A 21,656-nucleotide genomic window follows, 5' to 3' on the forward strand; every position below is an offset into this window, starting at 1 on the left:
ACTTTTTTCCCTTTCACTTAATAATTATAGTTGGTTTGTTCTTCCTTCATCATGCACAGTTTTCTCTCTTTCGACGGAACAAACGGAAACTGCTTGCTTAAAGTTTGCCACCAGGTGGCCCTAATACGGGAATTTGCAGGGTACGGGAAAATCAACGTCCATCATGTTCTTGGGAATAGTCTGAAGTCTTGGGTTCTGCTGGCGCAGCGCTTTTAGCTCAACGATTCGATGGAAGTGTCACACTACTGTCTCTAACGCTATCGCTCTCTCTGTCTCTGTCGTATCACATGTCGTCGATGGGGGTCTTCCAGGTTGTGGGTGGTGGCTGCTGAGTGATTTCGTCCGACGTGTGTATGTGTGATGAATCGATACAAAATTTCAATAAAACATTTCTTTTTGTATTAAAAAAATCCTATCAAATCGAAAAAAATGTGTCGCTCGCGCTGCCTCTCGCTCTCTTTCAGTTTATTCGCTTGCTCTCGGTTTGTCTCTTTCACACGATGACGGAACGAATATCAATCAAATAAGTAGGCGGTGGATGGATAGACGGCGGATCGTTCCACGCTCGCTTGCTTTGTCTCTGGTTTACCACTTCTTCTTGTGTTCGTCCATCGAGACGCCTCCCGGGCCGAGCGAGACGATCATGAGCAGTCCACCGATCACGGACAGAGTCTGGAAGAAGTCGTACTTCAAAAAGTCCCGCAGCGGTTTGTAGGCCGGAATGGACCACCAGGCGTTGTGGTACAGATTGAGCACGGTCAGCAGCGCCACCAGGATCAGTGCGGACAGTTTCGTCTTGTAGCCGACCACGACTAGGACCATCAGGATGGACCCGAGGATGTCCTGCAGGACCTGCAGGAAGCTCAGCTCGAACCGAAGCAGGGTGATGAACATGAACGCCAGCAGGATACGTCCGGCCAGCTGCATGAAGTTCTTCGGTTTGTTCTCGCCGAGCGATGGAACGCCGGCAAACAGGCTGCGAGCTTCACCTCGAGATTCTGCCAATACCAACAACAGGGCGCCGATTAGTGCCAGGTTTCGCAGCAGGAACTGAATGTCCCACAGGATCGAGTAGGCGATGGTCTACGGTGAAAGAAAAATATGATCAGCATGCATGCTTCCCTACCACCGAACACTATCCTTACCTGCAGCACGACGATGAAGAACAGGATTCCGCAGGCGATGGTCACCTTTAACCGGCCCAGCACCATCACGCAGCCACCGATCTGCCCCACCAGGTTGATGAGCACAAAGACCGTCGCGAGGAACTTGCCACATCCCCAGCTCATGTCCATATATTCGCGCTGTTCGTTCCACTGGACCCACATCCGGATGCCATCCTCCAGGAAGGTCGCAATCAGACAGAGCCGGGCCACATGCGGCAGGACGTGCTTTCCCTTGCGGATCACCTGTGGGCGGAAAATAGTTTTTATATTTAAGAAATCAGTTCCAGCGAAACTGGCAACACTGTTCCAGAAATTATGCAAATTCACATTGAAGACTGTGTGTTTACAGACGAAGCGTCGTCGTGCGAATTTACGTAAGCGAGTCGAACCGGTTCATGGACGCGCATGGTAGCGAATGAGGGCGACGCGTGTCGAACACGTTGTCAACGTGCGTTCGGTTCTGCTCAATCAATTATTAATGATAATCCATTGCGATGGGAGTGACGTAGCAGAGTTAGGCTTCCCGTTTATAGTATGACGATGATTACTATCGGAAACATATGTCGATAATTTTCCCCAATGTCATGCCGTATAGCTGCCTTCCCGCGTACGCTGTACGTTTCGTTATCAGTAAATTTGTAAAACAAAAACTGATAGGCCTGTCGATACACGCTTTGGAGCAAAAAGCTCACTGCGCCAGGTCAGGGCGTCGTTGATTAATAAATTAGCAAGGCAATGCAACTTGCCGTTTGATGCGGCATGTTCGTCTTAGACTATTGAGGTATCTACCCACTAGCTGAACTTATGATTACCATGGTATTTATCGTCAGTGACGTTATTTCATTGCACGTCGCTGACAGAGACAAATTTAGTAAATATCTCAAACTAAAGTTCCTGAGAATATCTACGGTTCCATTGGAACACATTACTGCGCACGGTTTCTTGTCCGATCTCAACAGGGCCGTTGCCGAAGTAAAGCTTCAGCCGTTGCTGATCACCGCAACTGTTCCTCATCGTAGTAGGCGTGGTACGCGCAATTGATTGTGAACCAAATCGTGGGTTGCTGTGGCAGCTCTTTACCATGGGCATCTAAATGACTGGATGATCACGTTGCTCTATTAGCTCAACGGCGTTTGATATACAGAGTAAAACTGCTTGCCGGAAGGTCCTCCGCGACAGGTCTTACCATCAACGTCACAAGCTTGAATCGGTGGATGTGTTAACACGGTCAAGGCTTCCAGCTTCACGATAGCTGGACAAACAATGAACAATGCTAACAGTTCAACAGCTAACAGTGCAACAAGATTGAATCAAAATGGCGAGCGCTACTTTTGGGAGATTAAGAATAGCGTATCCGAGTATAATCTCCCGAAAACAGTGGGTCTGCTACTTCCGTGTCTGTTTGTATCGTTTCACGTTCTACCGGTTTCCACGCTGCAGCATTACCGCCCGCGCCGAATCTTTTCCTTCAACATTGCTCTGTACTTCTTATCGGACAATCGACTCCGTAGACGTTTGATCGGTGCAAACGGTGCAAATTCTCAGGTATCGCACCGCCACGTCAAAATAGAACGCTGTTAGCCCAAATAAACAATCGAAAGAAGTTTATTTAATGTTAATTGATGGTTTTTTTTACGGCTGTCAGGCGTTGCACATATCGAATTTTGTTGGCTAAGTGAAACGTAAACATGTTACAGTTACCGAACGTCTACTGTATATGACTGTTACAGTACTTCATGAATACTCAAGAAATGCTACATCGAATTTACCTCCGTTCCACAACGCCGCCGCCTCGACATTCTGCACATATACATAGAACACCCGGATTAGCATGGCTCAAAATACCACATGTCAAAAAGTTCGATAGGCCACCTTCTTATTTCGTTCTGTACGACGCCACGATGCTCTGGTAAAATTTTCAGCTCAATCCGTTCACATTTGGGCGGTGCTAGACTTGTTTGAAGTTTGTATGAAAGTTTATATGGGAAAACATCGTTTATTGCATTTTTCTCGTGAGGAACACTATTTTTCCTTAAATTACATAACCGTTTATATAGAATTATAACCTTACATGTGCCGAAAAACTTTGTCAAAGACCGCAAAGTCATCCGAAGTTTCTGAGAAAAGATATTACCTGTAGACCATATGGTGGTGCTTAACCTTTAACATGTAAAGGAATAACAATAGCAATAAAATCTCATTGAATGGGCAAGTATTAACTAGGGTATCGCTTTTTTAATTTGATCACGATGCGGTCTTCGACAAAGTTTTTCGGTGTATCCTAGGCTATATTACTATTGAATCGATTACGTGATTTACGAAAACAGTGCCCCTCACGAGAAAAATGCAAAAAACGATGTTTTCCATTTACACTCTCATACAAACTTCAAACAAGTTTAGCACCGCCCAAATGTTAAGGGATTGAGCTGAAAATTTGACCAAAGCATCGTGGCGTCAAAATAAGATGGGGCCCATCGAACTTTTTGACATGTGATTTTTTCCTTAAAGCATGAGGCACCCTAACCGGGTCCAAACAAAGAGTACCTCAGTGGATTGGACCACCCCCTAACGTCATAAGGAATCCGGAATTCGACTTTCGGGTTTGCGTATCATTAGCCCAGTCGGCGTCAATGTGGACCTCCATGTTCGCTTGAATATCTTGGCCCCAGTATAAACTCGTCGTTCTGGATAAGCTTGAAATACCGGAGGATTTGATTTGCCTGTAACCAATCCGCCTGCGACGGATTGCTCACAGACTACGCTTATATCCGTTATATCCGATCAATCAGGCTTGAATGCTGGTGATTATTCGACAGTTTCCTCATTTTGTTGCAGATGGTCAGCAATCTTTGACGACCTCGCTTCAGTAAATCCAAAACGCTTCAAAAACTTCTGAATGTAGACCCGTTGACTGTGAGAAAACTGTTTCTCACTGCGTTAGACTTGGATGCCCAGGAAATGGCGTGTACAAACACGAATAATTCGCTGATTGCGTGAAACCTAGGTGCTTCAGTAGCATTAGCATTAAGCGAGTCGCACAAATTCGTAGGCGGTACAGTCCTAGACCGCTGTTATGAGGGTTGCCTCCTTCCCGTCCGAACCAAAGCACAAAGATTTGGGACTAATCTCTGACTCTTAGACAAGACTGACGCAATCCTCTAATGGTCGATCACTGACCTGGACACATCCTTGCGACTGCTGAGGGATGGGAAAGGATGGTTAGTTTTGGACACCTATGAAAAATGTAGACAGCTCTACGATCTCTTTTCAGGTCTAGCGTGAAAACTAGGTGCTTCAGTAAGTCATGAAATTGCCAGTTCCATACGCGTCCCGCTTGCTTAAAATCAGGGTTCAGAAGCGTTCCAGGAGATTTCAGGAGCATTCCAGGGGTTCATGGGTGTATCAGGAGCAGGGAATGCAATTATCGATCACGATCGCGATCATAGAAAACTCGCTCACATGCATTATCGGTGAAAAAAGACGTGCGATAAATTCAGACCTAGATTTCTTCCGAGAATGTGTTCTCGCTCGTTCCGCAGTGCTGAAAATGGATTATCACCAGCAATGAAAAGCCGACTGGTTTATTCCCTGCTCTTTGTTCGCCTTTCCGTCTCACCGTCGCCACCAAAGGTAGCTTTTATGCATCAAATTTCATCCAACTCTCGAGCAGCTTGTGTGGCCGCGTAGTTATGATGCACGTTAGGAAACATTTTTGTGGAGGGTCTAGGTTTGAATCCCGTTGGCGGCACAATTTTTGTTATTTGCCTCCTGATAATTATCGCGATAACCGGCAAGGCGAAAAAAGTTGGATAGCGAAAATGGCAAGAGCGATTTTCAGTTTTCGGCTATCTTTGATCGTGGACAACAGCAGCGACCGATAAACATTTCTTACTGGAAAAAGAATCGTAGAATTCGGTTACTCGGAAAACGCCAATTTTCATCTCAATTTGCTGATAATTTGATTCCCTGATCAGGAGGCTTCAGAGGCGTTCTAGTGTTTTTCAGGGGGTTCAAAGGAGTTTCATGGGCGTTTCCGAAAGGAAAGTTTCAGGGAAGGTTTAGCAGGGTGTCTCTACTACCAGGAAAAACCTGGGAAGCCGGGAATTCTCAGGGAATTTGAATTATTATTAAATTGAAAAAAAAAACACCTGGAATACTCAGGGAAATTTTGCACCTATAAAAAAATAGGTCGAATGAACATGGAGAAGGTCAAGGTTTCTTTCCGGAACTTCTCTAGGAATACCTCTTGAAATATCTCCCATTATTTCTCACAAGATATATCGCAGATGTTGTCGCGAACTTAAGCGCGAAGTTTCTACTGAAGTTTTTCTCGAGATTCCTTCCGATGTTCCTCTTGGGACTTCCCCAGGAAATATTCCCATGATTTCTTCCAGAATTGCTACAGGAGTTATTCCTGGGATTTCTCCTACAACTCCTACAAGGATTTCTTAAGGAGTTTTTCAAGAATTTTTCTGCAGGAGCTCCACGCGGGATTTCTTCCGTACTTTCCTAAAGAATTATCCATATGCTTTTCTAGACTTTCTTTCTGAATTTCTACAGGAGTTTCAGCCGACCCAAAGGTTCTTAAGGATTTCTTTTTACTCGCGGAGTGCTTGTAGATTTTTTTCAGAGAAATGTTGGAAAACTTTCTGAAGAAATCCCTACAAGATCTTGTACAAAAATCTCGTAAAATCCTGAGAGAAACTTTTGGAAAGCTATTAATGAAAACCACAAATATCAACAATGATTTCTCATTTGGGCCTAACTGATTTGATCGAGTTCTTTTCGTCGATTCTCTCTTCGCCAGTAACTTCATCAAAACAAACAAAATCATGATTCTTCTTGTTCTTATAGCAAAATGTAGCCTATTAGTGGACAGATTTTAATTTAATAATCGTCGGAAAACTCAATACACATTACAGCCGAGAGCACTATCGGGTACGTAGAACGAAGACGACGAAACGATTGGTTCGACGAGAAGTGCATAGCGGTTCTGGTGGAGAAGGACGCAGCGCGGGCTGTAATGCTGCAGCATGAAACCCGACAGAATGTGGAGCGATACAGACAGAAGCGGAAGCAGCAGACCCGTCTCTTCCGGGAGAAAAAGCGCCGCCTGGAAGAAGAGGAGTGCGAGGAAATGGAACTGCTGTGCCGTTCACAAGAAACATGTAAGTTCTACCAGAAGTTCAACGCATCTCGCAAAGGCTACCAGGGTGGCCACTAAATATCAGTTTTGAAATTCCCGTCTTTTTCCCGGTTTTCCCGGTACGATTTCTGAAATTTTCCCGGTTTTTAAAATGCACATTTTATTAGTAGGTAACGCCCAATTTTCGTATCATATGGATGATAAGTGCCATGTAAAAATGCACTTGCAATCCTGTGAATACTATGTACCGTAATCCGGGGTAACATTGATCAGAATTTTCTATCTTTCTTGAATAATTCTCTTGTTAAAGCAAACGTTACATGTTTTATATTTTTAAAACAAGTACTGGCCCTCTGAGTATGTGTTAAGCTACTCGAAAAAGTATTGTAAAACTTTAAAACATGTTTAAATAAGTTTTTTAATCTAATTTTTGATTATGTTGATTTGGGGTAACATTGATCATGTCAGTGATCAATGTTCATTTGTGTTGAAAATACCCTTACTTACTAAATTCGGGGTCGCTGGTTTCGAATATGTTGCCCAAATTCTTACAAATTATGTAATTTTTAACTTATTTTAGGATTAAAATCCTTTAAACCACGAATAACGCCTAAAGGTAGGCAATGGCTTAAAGAATTGATAGCCAACTTTTAATAAATCGTATATTTTACTGAAAAATAGCATTTTCATAAAAGTTTCGTTTATTATATCTGACTCTAGGATATCATATTGAAGTAATACAGTGATTTCGGACCTCATATTGTATCTAGTATTCACGCCAAGCATGAATGTTTGACAATGTATCTCATTGCGCTTCGAAACACAGTTATGGAAAAATCGATTTAATTCAATGTTTATGAAATTCAATTTTCATAAATTGCATGTCATTTAATAGCTAAATGATAGCAGATTACGATATACCATTCCATAGCAGAAACTGATTCAATGTAAAATGCTTGTTTGAACATTTCATGAGGTGGGTCAAGCCGATCAATGTTACCCCGCTGATCAATGATACCCCGGATTACGGTACTAGATATTTATAGTTTAACATTATTCTTGACGTAATGCATCTATAGAAAAAATGGAAGTAACTACCAATGATGACATAAAGGCGTATGCTACACAATTACTTACAACATATTTTTATTCAGCTCCAAATAGTGCATAATTCAAGCTTTCCCTCACTCATTATTTTACTTATTTTCTTGTACTTAAAAAAACAAGTGTAGAAGTGGTAACTAACTATGACAGATCTATAATAGATAAGATGTGCATATAAAATCAGCAAAGGTCGCACTCGATTATCCGGGACATGGAGGATAATCGAACAATTTTTTTTTAATTTTATTCATTAGCGTAGGTGCCCTAACGCAACTTCATTGGTGTTGTTTCCGGGGATTCCTCCAGGATGTCCAACTGAGTATTCCCCCAAAAACATACAGGGGATAGACAAAATGATCGGGACAGGTAAATTTTTCACTTTTCAAAAAATGTTCAACTAGCTGCAAGACTAGCTGTAACTTTTCGAAAAATGCATCAAATATTCTCAAACTTTTACTGTAATTTCATCAACTAGTTATATATCAGTGGTTCAAATTTGGAGAAGATCGGGACATTTTCCACGAAGTTATAATGATTCTTGGAAAAGGTAAAATTATCCGATAGCCAACTTTGAGCTGTTATATCTCCGGATTTAATGAACCGATTGCAGTGAAATTTTGACCATTCATGACTTATCTAATGTACTCTGGAAAACATTTGACTTGACTTGAAATTTTTAACAAAAGAAAAAGTTATAGCGATTTAAATTTTTTTTCACGATTTTTCAACAAATTGGTCTTTTTTTAACATGTATTCCATTACTTTTCAAATTTATTGGCGGCTATGTTGTTACTTTCCTTGAAAACACATTTTTATATATCAGTAAATTAGAGTGAAATTAAATGAACTATAATTTGCATCTTAAATTTTGAAACGATGTTGAAGTTTTGGATAATTTGGTGTTTTATTAGAAAAATAATCTAATCGTTAAAATTTTCTACCGCGTTAAGAATTTTAAGTTAAGTCAACGGTTTTTCATAGCTCATTATATAAGTCATAAATGGTCAAAATTTCATTGCAATCGGTTCATTGAATCCGGAGATATAACAGCTCAAAGTTGGCTATCGGATAATTTTACCTTTTCCAAGAATCCTTATAACTTCGTGGAGAATGTCCCGATCTTTTCCAAATTTGAACCACTGATATACAACTAGTTGATGAACTTACAGTAAAAAAATGAGAATATTTGATGCATTTTTCGAAAAGTTACAGCTAGTTGAACATATTTATAACAAAGTGAAAATATTGCCTGTCCCGATCATTTTGTCTATCCCCTGTACATCTGGAGATGCTTACAAAGTTTTGACCGAGATTTCATCTTTCGATTACTCCAAAAATACTATCTTTGATTTCTTCAGTAACTTCTTTTAGCGATTCCACCTTGTATATCTTTTGTTGATTCCTCTAGATTCCTTAACCGTCCATAACTAGCGCGGTTGGCCACCACCGCCATCACCACGCTAATACTGAACACAAAAAGCGAGATTTGTTCAACGTGTTGTACAAAACACAACAGCGCGATCGCTCGATGGTTAATGGATTTTTTCTGGAAGAGGTACCTTTGAGGAATTTAGGATTTTAGTCAGTCTGTTGGCAATTAGGGGAAACAACTTTTGGTCTGAGATCATGAATTCGATCTAGGGATTTCTCCTGGAACTCCTGAAAGATTCCCAAAAGAATATCCCACATGCCTAGAAGGTTTCCCAAGGAACTCTTGGAAGAGTTCTCGATTACAAAACTCCCGCAGTAGTTTGATTTTCAGGATTCTGGAGTATTTCCAGAAACAACTATCGTGAAGTTTTTGTAAGAAATTTTGGGAGCTCATCCAGAAGGAACTCCTTGGTGATTTGCAGAGGGAACTTCTGAAGGATGCCCAAAAGCAACTCCTGGAGCAACTTTCATAAGCAACTCCTGGAGGTTTCTTTGAACAAACTCCTGGAGGGTGACCAAGCAGAACTCTTGAAGGAAACGCAGTAAGAAACACTGGAGACATTCCAAAAAGCAAATATAAAATAAAGATAAAATTTAGCAAAACCTCTTGAAAGTTTTCAAAATCAAAGTTTCAGAAGGCACTCCTGCAGAAATCGTGCAAAGAACTCGTGGAGATGGATGAGTAACAGAATGATATCCTGGAGAAATACCAGAAGAAACTCTGTAAAGAATCCCAGAAAGAACTCCCGATTGATTTCTAAAAAAAAAACTTTCGGAGGAATTCCCGAAGAAAATTCTAGGGAAACCCCAGAGAAAGCTCCAGGAAAAAAAGAAAAAAATTCTGGAGGGATTTCAAAAAAATAATCTGGGACGAATTTCCGTAGGAAATTTTGAAGATTGGAGCAACTCCTGTTACAATTGCGGAAGGAAAATCTTGATGAATCTTAAAAGAAACTCTTGAATAAATTGCAATAGGTTGTCTTGATTAAAACCTAGTTTAGTGGTTATGATTTTCTTATCTATTAAAAAAAAAACTAGAATAAATTTAAGGAAAGACACGGATTAATCCAAAAATAAACTTTTGAAAAAATCTCAGATGTAAGAAACTCTTTCCTCGAAAAAAAAAACTCATCGAATTCCAAGAGATAATCAAGCGGTACAAAAACCTAGAGGAATTCTAGAAGAAACTTCTTGAAGAATCCCAAATTCTGTTTTAAGGAAATTCCAAGTAATTGCACAGGCGAATTCCTTGGGATTTCGTAGAAGTATCCCATGAGTATTTTTGTTTGGCTTTGATTTTGTAGATTTTCGATGAGGTGTAAACATTCAAATATGCACATCAAGTTACTCTTACCAACAATTTTCCCGGTAATCATTCCAAATTCCCGACTTTTTCCCGCTTTTTTCCCGGTCGTTCCGAATTCCCGTCTTTTTCCAGGTTTTCCCGTTTTTCCCGGTTCGGTGGCATTACATAGTGAGGATCCGAGATAGACGAATTCGTGCACTACTTCTAAGACATAGACGAGCAGACGTAACACAGATGAAATGTCGATCGACCACGCTAATAACTAAATAGGTAGTTTTTTTTAAATTGCGTAGTCACAGGGAACCGACATCCAACATACATACATACATTTATTTGCTCAACATCACATGATTTAAGACAAGATATAATCAACAATAGTACGCCACAATACTCGGTTTGTGGCTGCCGTTTTCCATCTTCGGTCACGCCCAATGCTCGCCAAGTCACACTCCACGCCTTCTTGTGTCAACCGGTTCAGTCGTGGACACCAACTTTACAGGGTTGTTGTCCGGTATTCTTGCAACATGCCCTGCTCACCCTATCCTTCCGGCTTTGGCCACCTTCTGGATGCCGGGTTCGCCGTAGAGTGTAACGAGCTCGTGGTTCATCCTTCTTCGCCACACACCATTCTCACCGCCGAAGATCGTCCTTAGCACGCGTCGCTCGAAAACTACCTAGACGGACCCGGTCGTGTTCGGTTCCGCCTGCCGGCATGTACTTTGTTTTGGACGCATTCACCAGCAGTCCGACCTTTGCTGCTTCGCGTTCCAGGCGGGTGTACAATTCTGCCACTGTTTCAAATGTTCTGGCGATAATGTCCATGTCGTTCGCAAAGCACACAAATTGACCGGATTTTGTGAAAATCGTTCCCCGGCTGTTGAGTTCAGCTCGTCTCATTACACCTTCCAGAGCGATGTTGAAGAGTAGGCATGAGAGTCCGTCACCTAGTCACAGTTCCCGGCGAGATTCGAATGAACTGGATAGTTCACCCGAAACCCTTACGCAGTTTTGCACGCCGTCCATCGTTGCTTTAAACAGTCTAGTCAGTCGTTTTCGTCCATGATTCTCCATAGCTCTGCGCGGTCGACACTGTCGCATGCCACTTCAAAGTCGATGAACAGGTGATGCGTTGGGACCTGGAATTCACGGCATTTCTGAAGGATTTGTCGTACGGTGAAGATCTGGACCGTTGTCGACTGGCCGTCGATGAAGCCGGCTTTATAACTTCCCACGAGTCTTATTCGTTTTAGGTAACAGGCGACGAAAGATGATCTGGGATAGCGCCTTGTAGACAGCATTCAAAATGGTGATCACTTTGAAGTTCTCACATTCCAAATGATCGCCTTTCTTGTGAATGGGGCAGATTACCTCTTCCTTCCACTCCTCCGGTAGCTGTTCGGTTTCCCAGATCCTGACTATCAACCGATAGGCAGGTGGCCAACTTTTCAGGGCCCATCTTGATGAGTTTAGCTGCGATACCATCCTTACCAGCTGCTTTGTTGGTTTTGAGCTGATGTATGGGGGGACTCCAGGTGGCGACGAAGAAGAACATTTAACGCAACGCGGTTGAATGGATCGCTGCTTGGATGTGGCTGAACAGCCAACGTTTGCGCCGCTCTAGGCGCGAGATACAACATTACCTTTTAGGTATTTTTAACGGACAGTTGAGTTTTTTATGATCATTATGGAAAACACCCTCTGAATCTGTTTGATTTTGACTTAAATTCTAACTAATGTCCTCTAGGGGTCCAAAATTCGATCGTTACCCTATAGGATGTAAGGTTCATATAATATTATTACTTGCAGAAGAATCGACAGAATATTGAATAAACCGATTAATGCTACTCCATTTAACGGTACTTCATATCCAGCTTCAGACTTCAAAAACAAAAATCTATCACGTCTGGAACTTTCACTTCTGCATCAACATGTCTAAAGGGTCTAACTCGTTTTGTAAACAAACATTGTTTCTGTCGCTGTAGGGCTCATCTCGATCCACCCACGCATCTGGGGGTGGTTATCAGAAAGAGCGAAGTTTGATCTTTCTGATAACGGCCCCCAGATGCGTGGGTGGATCGAGATAGACCCTACAGCGACAGAAACAATGTTTGTTTACAAAACGAGTTAGACCCTTTAGACATGTTAATGCAGACTTTTCGGTTTTCGATTTCAACGCAATCGAGTTTAAGCGCCCTCTTAAGCTATGATCTAGTCCCTGCCCAGTTGGCATCCCTGCCACTTGACTCTGTTTTTCAACGCGATTATTTTGCATTTTTTTGGAGCCCAACCTGCTGACCTTTACTCTTTCGGCTCGCGCTCGACGCCCGTCTCGCATACGTCACAACTCACTTTACAGCACCCCACACTCCCCTACTCACCTGGTCCGCAACGTCTTCAGTCTTCTCCAGATATTGGTTCGGTATATTCATGGTTGTGGTGTTCCTCTGTGCGGTAGCAGCTGCTTCTCCTTCTAAACACTATTCGTCCTTCAGCTTTGATCCCACCACCGCTCCCCACTGGAGATGGTTTCGTTTCACAATCTTTCTCACAACTTTTTTGGAGTCGTGTCCCAACCACCGCCGTCGCCACCAAAGAGACGTCGACGTCGTCGTCGTCGTCGAAAAGAAAAGAAGAAACACACAATCATTAGTGAAGCACTTTTTCCTTGCTTTTTCCCTTTCGTTCGGCCTTGCACAAAGTCTACCTACCGTCAGGAAGCGCACGGGTGCCGGAAGTTCCTTCCCGGCACAAAGTCTACACAGAATTGCGCGTGAAATAATCGGGGAAAACCCTCGCTGTAAGACGGGAGTCAGACTTTCTCCTGTACCAGCAGCAAGCAGCACTCAGGACTCGAAGAGCGATGAAATTCCGTGTTCGAACCGACGACCGACGTCTCGTTTGCAGCCTGCCAGTCAAGCGAGCGAGCTGTTGATGTGTAATTATTGCAGTTTCCGGCAGTTTTCTTGCACGGCCCCGTGGGGTTGCGCTGACGTCGGCTGTCAAACCGAATGGGGTGCCCAGGGAAGAGATTTTTTCCGAATGAAAAATTTTGAAGTTGTTATAAAATGGTGGGAATGAAGGGACCTTTTCATTTGACATCTTAAATCAGCTGATTTTTCGGGCCTTTGACAGTTCTCCTATGAAAATGACAGTTAAGCCATTCGATTCTTTGACCGCGTGTGAGACAGTTCGGGTTGTGCGAAGATAAATAAATCGGTCGATTATTTTGTGCGGAAAAGGCTAGATTACGTGTGGAAGGAGTTTTTAGCTGGAAGAATATTGTTGGGAAGTGATATTTGTGTGATAATACATATATAAAGAGCGAGAAGTGAAAGAGAAATTTAGGAGAAGTGAAGTGTTTTTTTCGGCGAGAAGGACGCCATATTTGGCTGAAAAGTGGGGAAGAAGTGAAAAAGAAAAAGGAGGAAGAGCAGAAGATGGGTACGAAAGATCCCCCCGATCCGACGTTGAGAGATGGATTACGAAATACGCCGATTGACTGGTATGCGGATGGATTGCAGGATGAAGCTATCGGAGGAGCTCAACAAGCAGGCACGTCGTTCAACAACAGCAACAATGGGGCACACGCACGAGAAAACTACACCTACACCTGCCGAGACAGCCCACCGTACAGAGTGTACATGGAATTGAAAGACAGGGACAGAAAAATAAACAAGTACTCCGTGGGACTGATGATTCGTAAACATGAGGAATTCCGGAAATATGTGACTGACATGAAGTACACAGGAGCACGACGAGTAATGGTTTATCTGAACAACTACGACAAGGCGAATCAATTGCTGGAAGCTCTCAATGTGGCGGATTCGCCATACAGAGCCTACGTTCCGAGACATCTTGTGGCGATCACCGGGGTTATCTCTGGTATTCCTGAGGATATTACCGAGGAAGAAATTTTGGAAGGTATCGATTGCGAGGTTCCAATTCTGGGAGTTCGGCGTTTGACACGCACATCGGAAAAAATACCAACGACGAGGATCAGCGTATCATTCCGAGCGAACCAACTACCCGATTCAGTTCGATTGTTCTGTTGTAAGAGCGCAGTACGTCCGTACGTCCCTTCTATCAGAAGGTAGTTATCTGTGCAAAGTGCCTACGGTTCAATCACCGTGAAAATAATTGCAAAGGCCGTCGACGTTGTGAAACATGCACAGAACAACATGAAACGAATGAGGAGTATGCGAACTGTCAAAAGAAGACCAGATGTGCAAACTGCAACTCGTCGGATCACACATCGAAGGATGCAAAATGTCCAGAAAGGGAACGCCAATCAAAAATCAAAGGCTTAATGGTAAGGAAGAATTACAACTACACTGAGGCACGCGAAATCATCCCCATCGCGTCGGTAAACATCTACGAACCACTGAGTCACATGGAGGAATTCCCTACGTGTGCTGACTCATTTGCGAACATGGCAGGAGGAAGCTTCAAGTGGAAGAATCCGCTTAAAGAGCAATGGATTAAAACAAACCAGGAACGAAAGGCCATCAAAGCGGCGATTGAAATCGAGAAGGAGAAGAGAGAACAGCAAAAATCGAAACCCTATGGAAAGCGACAGAGATTCGACCCGAAAGATCCAAACGCATTGGCACCAAAAGCACAGAGAATCACGGAAGAGCGAGACAAAATAGTTTCACAAAGCAGCAATAATACCGTCGGAACAGGACTACGAAACCGACACGCAGTGGATGAACAGGAGAAATGGGAAAACGCCCTGAAGCAAGCACGAGAAAAAATGGAATCCAAAGCGCATGCGCAAATCAAGGCGGTGGAGGATAAACACCAGGCAGACTTGATGAACTTCTATGCAGAATACGTAACTAAACTGGGAAACGATGAGGCTGCTAAGGCCCATTTTCAAGAATGCACGAATAAACATTTTGATCTGGCCAAAGTTGTAATTCAGAATACTGATGAGTACAACTCAGATCAGGAAATATAAGGATGAGGAATTGCTCTTTCTTTCCAAAACGCAATGGATTTGAAGATATTACAATGTAACGTTCAGAGCTTATTCAAAAATAAGGCTGAAATACTCAGGATCATGAGCGGAGAGGACCTGGATATCGGAATACTGTCAGAGGTATGGACCAGCGACGAAAACGTGAGTATCAATAAATACAAAATTTCGGGATACCACACAATCACCGATTCTCGTAATGATGGATACGGTGGTGCAGCGGTTCTAGTTTCAACTAATTACAACTATAAAAGCCACAAGCTACCAGCTACCTCGGATATGACACAGGCTGTGTGTGTAGAGGTACTGTCCAAAAACGTAACGGTGCTGTCTGTATATATCAGCCCGTCAATCCATTTGGATGATTTCGAGAAAGATTGCAAGGCACTCATAGATTTCTCGGGAAAACTCTCGAAAATTATAATCGGAGGCGATTTTAATGCACACCATCAAGCATGGGGAGATGAACGTTGTGACTGTAGAGGAAAGGTTTTAGCGGACAATGTAGATGCAGCACCTTTGATCATTTGCAACGATGGATCACCTACGTTTGTACCTGTACAGATGGACAGGAGATCTAGTGCAATTTACATCACTCTTTGTACCCCGAGCTTGTACCAGAGCATGGAGTGGAAGGTATCGGATTGGAGCATTGGTAGCCACCACATGGCGATAAAAGTATCATTCGGATATAGTCAACACAATAGAACAAATGTGCATGTTAATCGACGAGAAGTGCTTAGGAGCATCGCAACCCTGGATGTGTCTGCGGTAAAGCATGTGGAGGACCTGATGGACAGGAATAAAGAGATCATCAAACGAAATAAATTCAAAACTAAGCGAGTTCCAAAGTACTGGTGGTCAGAGGATGTTGACCAAGCGTGGAGAGATAAATCAGAGGCACGGAGAGCATTCAATCGCCAATCGAGCCTAGAGAACCTTTTGATGTACAAAAAGAAAGCTGCAACATTCCAACGACTCAAACGCGAAGAAATTAGGAAGAAGTTCGAAGGTCTACCGGACGAAATTGGGCCTTTTTATACCTCCAAGGAGCTGTGGCAGAAGGTAGGAATGGTGACAGGCCACAAACGACGCCGGAGAGAAAACAACGTGCTGTTCGACGATAGAAAAGCGGCTGAGTCTTTTTTGGATACGCATTTTGAGAAGTGCAACACAACAATAGAGGGAAGCTACGAAAAGGTTGTTGAGTATCCACTATTAACCAGAGACACCTGGAAGAACATCGTATCAACCAAAAAGAAAAAAATCAGCCCCAGGAGTCGATCTCATCTCATACGAAACACTAAGGAGTCTAAGTCCGGAAGTTACCGACGTAATCATCGGAGATTTGAACAATATGTGGTTCCGCGGAACAATAAGCGACGCGTTGAAAGTGATAAAGATCGTACCGGTTCCGAAACCTGGTCGTGACCAAACACTACCCGAGGGAAAGCGTCCAATATCTCTGGTTTCGACAATCACCAAAGTGGCAAACACAGCAGTCCTGCATTTGCTACAACATTTTCTAGAGGAAAACAAGATAATTCCGGACACATCTTTTGGATTCCGGCGTCACATGTCCACCATAACATGTGTGTCGTATTTGATTAATGAGATCAAGGCAGCGAAAAGAGGTGGACAGGTAGTTGCACTCATTGCAATTGACTTGTCCAATGCGGTCAAGACGGATAAACTGGGAGAAATATTATCGGAGCTGAGAGTACCAAATGAGGTACAAATCTGGATCGAATCATTTTTGAAGAATCGAAGGTTGCAAATGGCTGTACGGAGCGGAGTAATCGAAAGAATAGTCAGCAATGGATTACCACAAGGGGACGTCATGTCCCCTACTCTGTTCAACGTGTACACGCTGGGATTTCACGCCATAGTGGTCGAGGACGTGATCCTGGTGCAGTACGCCGATGACTTCGAAGTTCTAGTGAAGGCGAAGAGTCTCGATGAGATCAACAAGAAGGCGCAATTGTTCTTGGACAACTTCCGAGATAAAGCCGAAGAGCTGAATCTCAAGATAAATGCTGAAAAAACGAAAGCTGTATTGTTCCAAGCAAACAACAAACAGCTATCAATTAAAATCAACGGGCAAGCGATTGAAACGGTTTGGAGCATAAAACACCTGGGAGTACATCTTGATCGAACGTTGAGCTTCGGAGTTCACATTCGAGAGTTGGGACAGAAACTTCGAGACAGGCAGAACGTGTTAAAAGTACTATCTGGAATTAAACATGGCAGCCACCCACAAGTGATGATACGTTTGTATGAAGCACTGATTCGAAGTGTAACGGAATACGGATGTACGGCATTCAACAACGCTAGTAAGTCGAATTTGAAGAAGTTGGAGACAGTCAACAACCAGTGTTTACGGAAAGCAAATGGACTAACGAAAACAACACCACTAAACGTGCTACACGCTATAAGTGGGCAGGACCAAATTAAGGTAAGACTGGAGTATGTTTCTGGAAGAGAAATATGCAGAGCAATGCACAGAAACAACATAGTTGCCAAGCAGCTAAAAGCACTAAACAGATTGGACCGAGCGAGCATAAGCGATGAGGCGTTTACATTCATGGAATACATGTATCTGGAGCATCAGGATGTCTTCGACTCGATCTCACCGGTGAATAGGATCACGCTGAATCGAGAGATTCAAATTCAGTCGACCTTGGAAGGGATAACATCGGCTAAAAAGGAAATCAGCGACAGAGTATTCAAACAGGCGGCACTCTGTGCTATGAATGGAAAATATAGCACACGAGGAAGGATCTTTACGGACGCGTCTAAGGAGGGAAACAGATGCGCCGTAGGAATATACGTCGAAAATACAAGACAGCGGTTTAGTATAAAGCTAGCGTATGAAACGAGCATAATGTCGGCCGAAATTCTGGCTATATCGGAAGCAGCCCAGATTGTAGAAAGGCAACAACTACTAAACTATGTCATATATACGGACTCCAAATCATCATTGATTATGCTGAACAACGTCATCGAACAACGTGAAGGAGATAGTGTTCTCGTCCGTATACTGGAGACGGCGCAGAAATGGAATATCGACTTTCAGTGGATACCGTCGCATGTTAACATCTCCGGAAACGAAATAGCGGATAGTCTGGCTAAAAACGGTCTAACAAGACCGTTCCAAATAGTCAGAAATCCACGATTGCTGAAGGACGCGCAAAATTACCTAAAGAAATGCAAAGCAGAAGCGACAAATAAATGGTATCAGGAGTACTCATTAGACAAAGGACGTAAATTCTACGACGTATTCGGAAAGTTCGAATACACGCCATGGTTCAAGGGCCTTGAGCTTAAGGGAAGACAAGTGAGGCTCTTGAATAGACTGATCAGTGGGCACGATTTCTCGAATTACTGGTTGAACAAAATGAAGATCGTTGAGAGCGGCGAATGTGATATGTGCGATGAAAGTGAAACTGCAGAACATTTGATTCTACACTGCCCGAAATACGGCATGCTTAGAAGTAAATATGATTTTGATGGGCTGTATGGAAGCACAACGGAAATGTTCAAAACTGTGATTGAAACGAAAAATCTAAAAATGTTGGAACAAATAGTGGACTTCTGTAAAAAGGCAAAGATGAATCTGTGAAGTGCGCAAATGAAACATAGTGAACATAGGGCATATAGTCTCAGCCACTGGCCCTCCCGAGCACCTCTGCTCAAACAAAGAAGAAGAAGAAGAAGAAGACAGTTAAGCGTTTGCGCCTTTGTTCGGCGGTTGTAAACAGTGGCATACACGGACCTGTCAGCTTAAAAGACCTAGTGGGCTATCTCCCCGGTTTAGATCTATTTAGACGGTTCAAGTGACTTGATTCCAGTCAGTTGAATATACCCAATTGAACTCGCAATTGAATACGAATTAAACGTGAAAACACCATCATCTATCTCACTTGAGCAACCCTACACGGTTGTTTGCGAAAACCCATTGATGGGTAAAAAAATACCCATTTTGGAATAAAACATGTTTCTGTCACAAAAGGAGTAAAATTGAAAATTTAAACTGAGTAAAAAAACACCCGCTTTTTGTAGTCCTATTTGGCATTTAAATGGGTGTTTTTTTACCCGGTGATGGGTGAAAAAATAGTTGGAAATAAATTTGTATCGGAGTGGAAGTCGCAAGGAGGAGGAAATTTTCAATAGTGCTGCTGTGCTGTTTTATTTAAACTAAAAACTTTTTTGATTATCACCAGCACCACCGGTATGTATTAATTATGTAAGTGCGAAAGTCCATGAATGTTAACAGATTCTTTGGTTCCACATTCCAGACGCTTATCGAAACAGAATGAACTACACAATCTTCCTACTTCGCACCAGGCAGGGAAACGCTGTGAGCCTTTTCATTGGAATAAGGAAGCCGGTTTTGATTAAATTTAAGAAGACACACTTGGAGCCGAGCCCCAGAGAATGAAGAAGAAAGTTGTCGTCGGATAATGCCCGAAAATCCGGAGAATTTCGGAAGAAAGCGTACCCCGCTGATGGAACACATATAGGCAAATAAAATTCAGTGCTAAAATAACTTATTATGTAATATTTCAGTAAAGAGCAAATAAAGATATAATTTATTTATTAATATTATCTAATGAGCCTTTACTAACATGCTAACAATAAATATATTTTGGATTTCCTCCCAGTTGCATGAATAAAAATGGGTAAATTTTTACCCATTTCGCTGAGAGATTTGGTTTTCAATAGTGGGTAAATAAATACCCATCTTTTGACATAAACCAGCTTTACCCGTTAATGGGTAAACAGCCTTTACCCATAAAATGGGGAGAGGCAGTTCTAGAGAAAGTGGGTGTTTTTTCACCCATTAATGGGTTTTCACAAACAACCGTGTGTAGTATCCAGAGATGACAGAGTAGAAAAAGCGATATATTCTTAGTTTTATTTTGTATTGCATTTTCTTAGCGTACACGCATGCGTTTATCTGAGCGTGCATGAATGGAATTTTATAAACGTGCTCACGGGCTAACGCTCGTAACGCACCCTAAACGTCAGATACATTGACTCGTGCTTGATAGATGAGGATGCTTCAGTTTAGTGAAGATTGTTGTGACGGACGGATGTTCGTCATCGTGCGCGTTAAAATTTGGAAAAAAACAATTCGGCTGATGGCGGATCGGCCGAATGGTAAATAAAAGTGTCGGATACCACAATGGCGCAGCCGGTTTGGAGCCGTAGCGCTCCCACTGTTTTGTAAAGTGCTAATAGGTTTGTATTATTGTGAAAAGGATACAGATTCCCCCGGTAAGACTCCCTGACAAAAGATCTGGGGAGTAGGCCGGGAGGTAAGAAAAGATCCCTCCCCCCGGTAAGACTCCCTGACGGAACATCAGTGGAGTAGGCCGGAAGGTGAAAAAGAAAATATTCCCCCGGTAAGACTTCCTGACGGAAGAGCAGCGGAGTAGGCCGGGTGGAGAAAACGCAAAGATTCCCCCGGTGAGACTCCCTGACAAAAGATCTGTGGAGTAGGCCGGGAGGTAAGAAGAAAAGACTCCCCCCGGTGAGACTCTCTGACGGAAAATCAGTGGAGTAGGCCGGGAGGTGAAAAAGAAAATATTCCCCCGGTAAGACTCCCTGACGGAAGGGCACTGGAGTAGGCCGGGAGGAGAAAACGCAAAGATTCCCCCGGTAAGACAAAAGATCTGTGGAGTAGGCCGGGAGGTAAGAAGAAAAGATCCACCCGGTAAGACTCCCTGACGGAAAATCAGTGGAGTAGGCCGGGAGGTGAAAAAGTAAATATTCCGCCGGTAAGACTTCCTGACGGAAGGGCAGTAAAGTAGGCCCGGGAGACGAACAAATGATTCCCCGGAAAGGCTCCCTGACTAAAGGGCAGAGGAGTAGCCCGGGAGGTATGATCACACAGAAACAGAGGATGTGATGTTGATTACAGACAAACAGAGGATGTGTGATGATGATCACAGACAGAGGATGTATGATGATGATCACAGACAAACAGAGGATGTGTGATGATGATCACAGACAAACAGAGGATGTGTGATGATGGTCACAGACAACAGAGGATGTGTGATTATGATCACAGACAAACAGACGATGTGTGATGATGATCACAGACAGAGGATTTTTGACGATGATCACAGACAAACAGAGGATGTGTAATTATGATCACAGACAAACAGAGGATGTGTGATGTTGATCACATACAAACAGAGGTTGTGTGATGATGATCACAGACAAACAGACGATGTGTGATGATGATCACAGACAGGATTTGTGATGATGATCACAGACAAACAGAGGATGTGTGATGATGATCACAGACAAACAGAGGATGTGTGATTATGATCACAGACAAACAGACGATGTGTGATGATGATCACAGACAAAGGATTTGTGATGATGATCACAGACAAACAGAGGATGTGTAATTATGATCACAGACAAACAGAGGATGTGTGATGTTGCTCACAGACAAACAGAGGATGTGTGATGATGATCACAAACAGACGATGTGTGATGATGATCACAGAC

The 21,656-nt window shown here is 42.9% G+C and overlaps 2 protein-coding genes across 3 annotated transcripts; one reads left to right on the forward strand and one right to left on the reverse strand.

Annotated features, from left to right (window-relative positions):
- Positions 1-430: 430 nt before the first annotated feature.
- LOC109427522 (surfeit locus protein 4 homolog) lies at positions 431-13,088 on the reverse strand. 2 transcript variants are annotated; one of them, XM_019703076.3, is made up of 4 exons: positions 12,862-13,087; positions 12,532-12,704; positions 1,146-1,409; positions 431-1,083 (listed from the first exon to the last, which is right to left on the reverse strand). In XM_019703076.3, the coding sequence occupies exons 2-4, from the start codon at positions 12,580-12,582 to the stop codon at positions 586-588; spliced, it is 813 nt and encodes a 270-aa protein (XP_019558621.1). In that variant the 5' UTR covers positions 12,583-12,704; positions 12,862-13,087; the 3' UTR covers positions 431-585. The 2 variants fall into 2 exon arrangements, with proteins under 2 accessions (XP_019558621.1, XP_062699608.1); XM_062843624.1 differs by lacking the exon at positions 12,532-12,704 and having other exon boundaries at positions 12,862-13,088.
- Positions 13,089-15,215: 2,127 nt separating this feature from the next.
- Positions 15,216-18,753, forward strand: LOC115265412 (probable RNA-directed DNA polymerase from transposon BS). Its single transcript, XM_062843625.1, has 2 exons — positions 15,216-16,339; positions 16,440-18,753. The coding sequence occupies exons 1-2, from the start codon at positions 15,216-15,218 to the stop codon at positions 18,751-18,753; spliced, it is 3,438 nt and encodes a 1,145-aa protein (XP_062699609.1).
- The last annotated feature ends 2,903 nt before the right edge of the window (positions 18,754-21,656 follow it).

This window comes from Aedes albopictus, unplaced genomic scaffold (assembly GCF_035046485.1).
Source record: "Aedes albopictus strain Foshan unplaced genomic scaffold, AalbF5 HiC_scaffold_377, whole genome shotgun sequence".
Classification (NCBI taxonomy): Eukaryota; Metazoa; Arthropoda; class Insecta; order Diptera; family Culicidae; genus Aedes; species Aedes albopictus.

Excerpts from the sequence above, each read along its gene's own strand:
- LOC109427522 (XM_019703076.3), bottom strand. The coding sequence starts at position 12,582 with ATGAATATACCGAACCAATATCTGGAGAAGACTGAAGACGTTGCGGAC. Across the intron at positions 1,410-12,531 it reads CTGAAGACGTTGCGGACCAG|GTGATCCGCAAGGGAAAGCA; the intron begins GTGAGTAGGGGA and ends TTCCGCCCACAG. Across the intron at positions 1,084-1,145 it reads TCTTCATCGTCGTGCTGCAG|ACCATCGCCTACTCGATCCT; the intron begins GTAAGGATAGTG and ends CTTTCACCGTAG.
- LOC115265412 (XM_062843625.1), top strand. The coding sequence starts at position 15,216 with ATGAGCGGAGAGGACCTGGATATCGGAATACTGTCAGAGGTATGGACC. Across the intron at positions 16,340-16,439 it reads AGCTACGAAAAGGTTGTTGA|GAGTCTAAGTCCGGAAGTTA; the intron begins GTATCCACTATT and ends CGAAACACTAAG.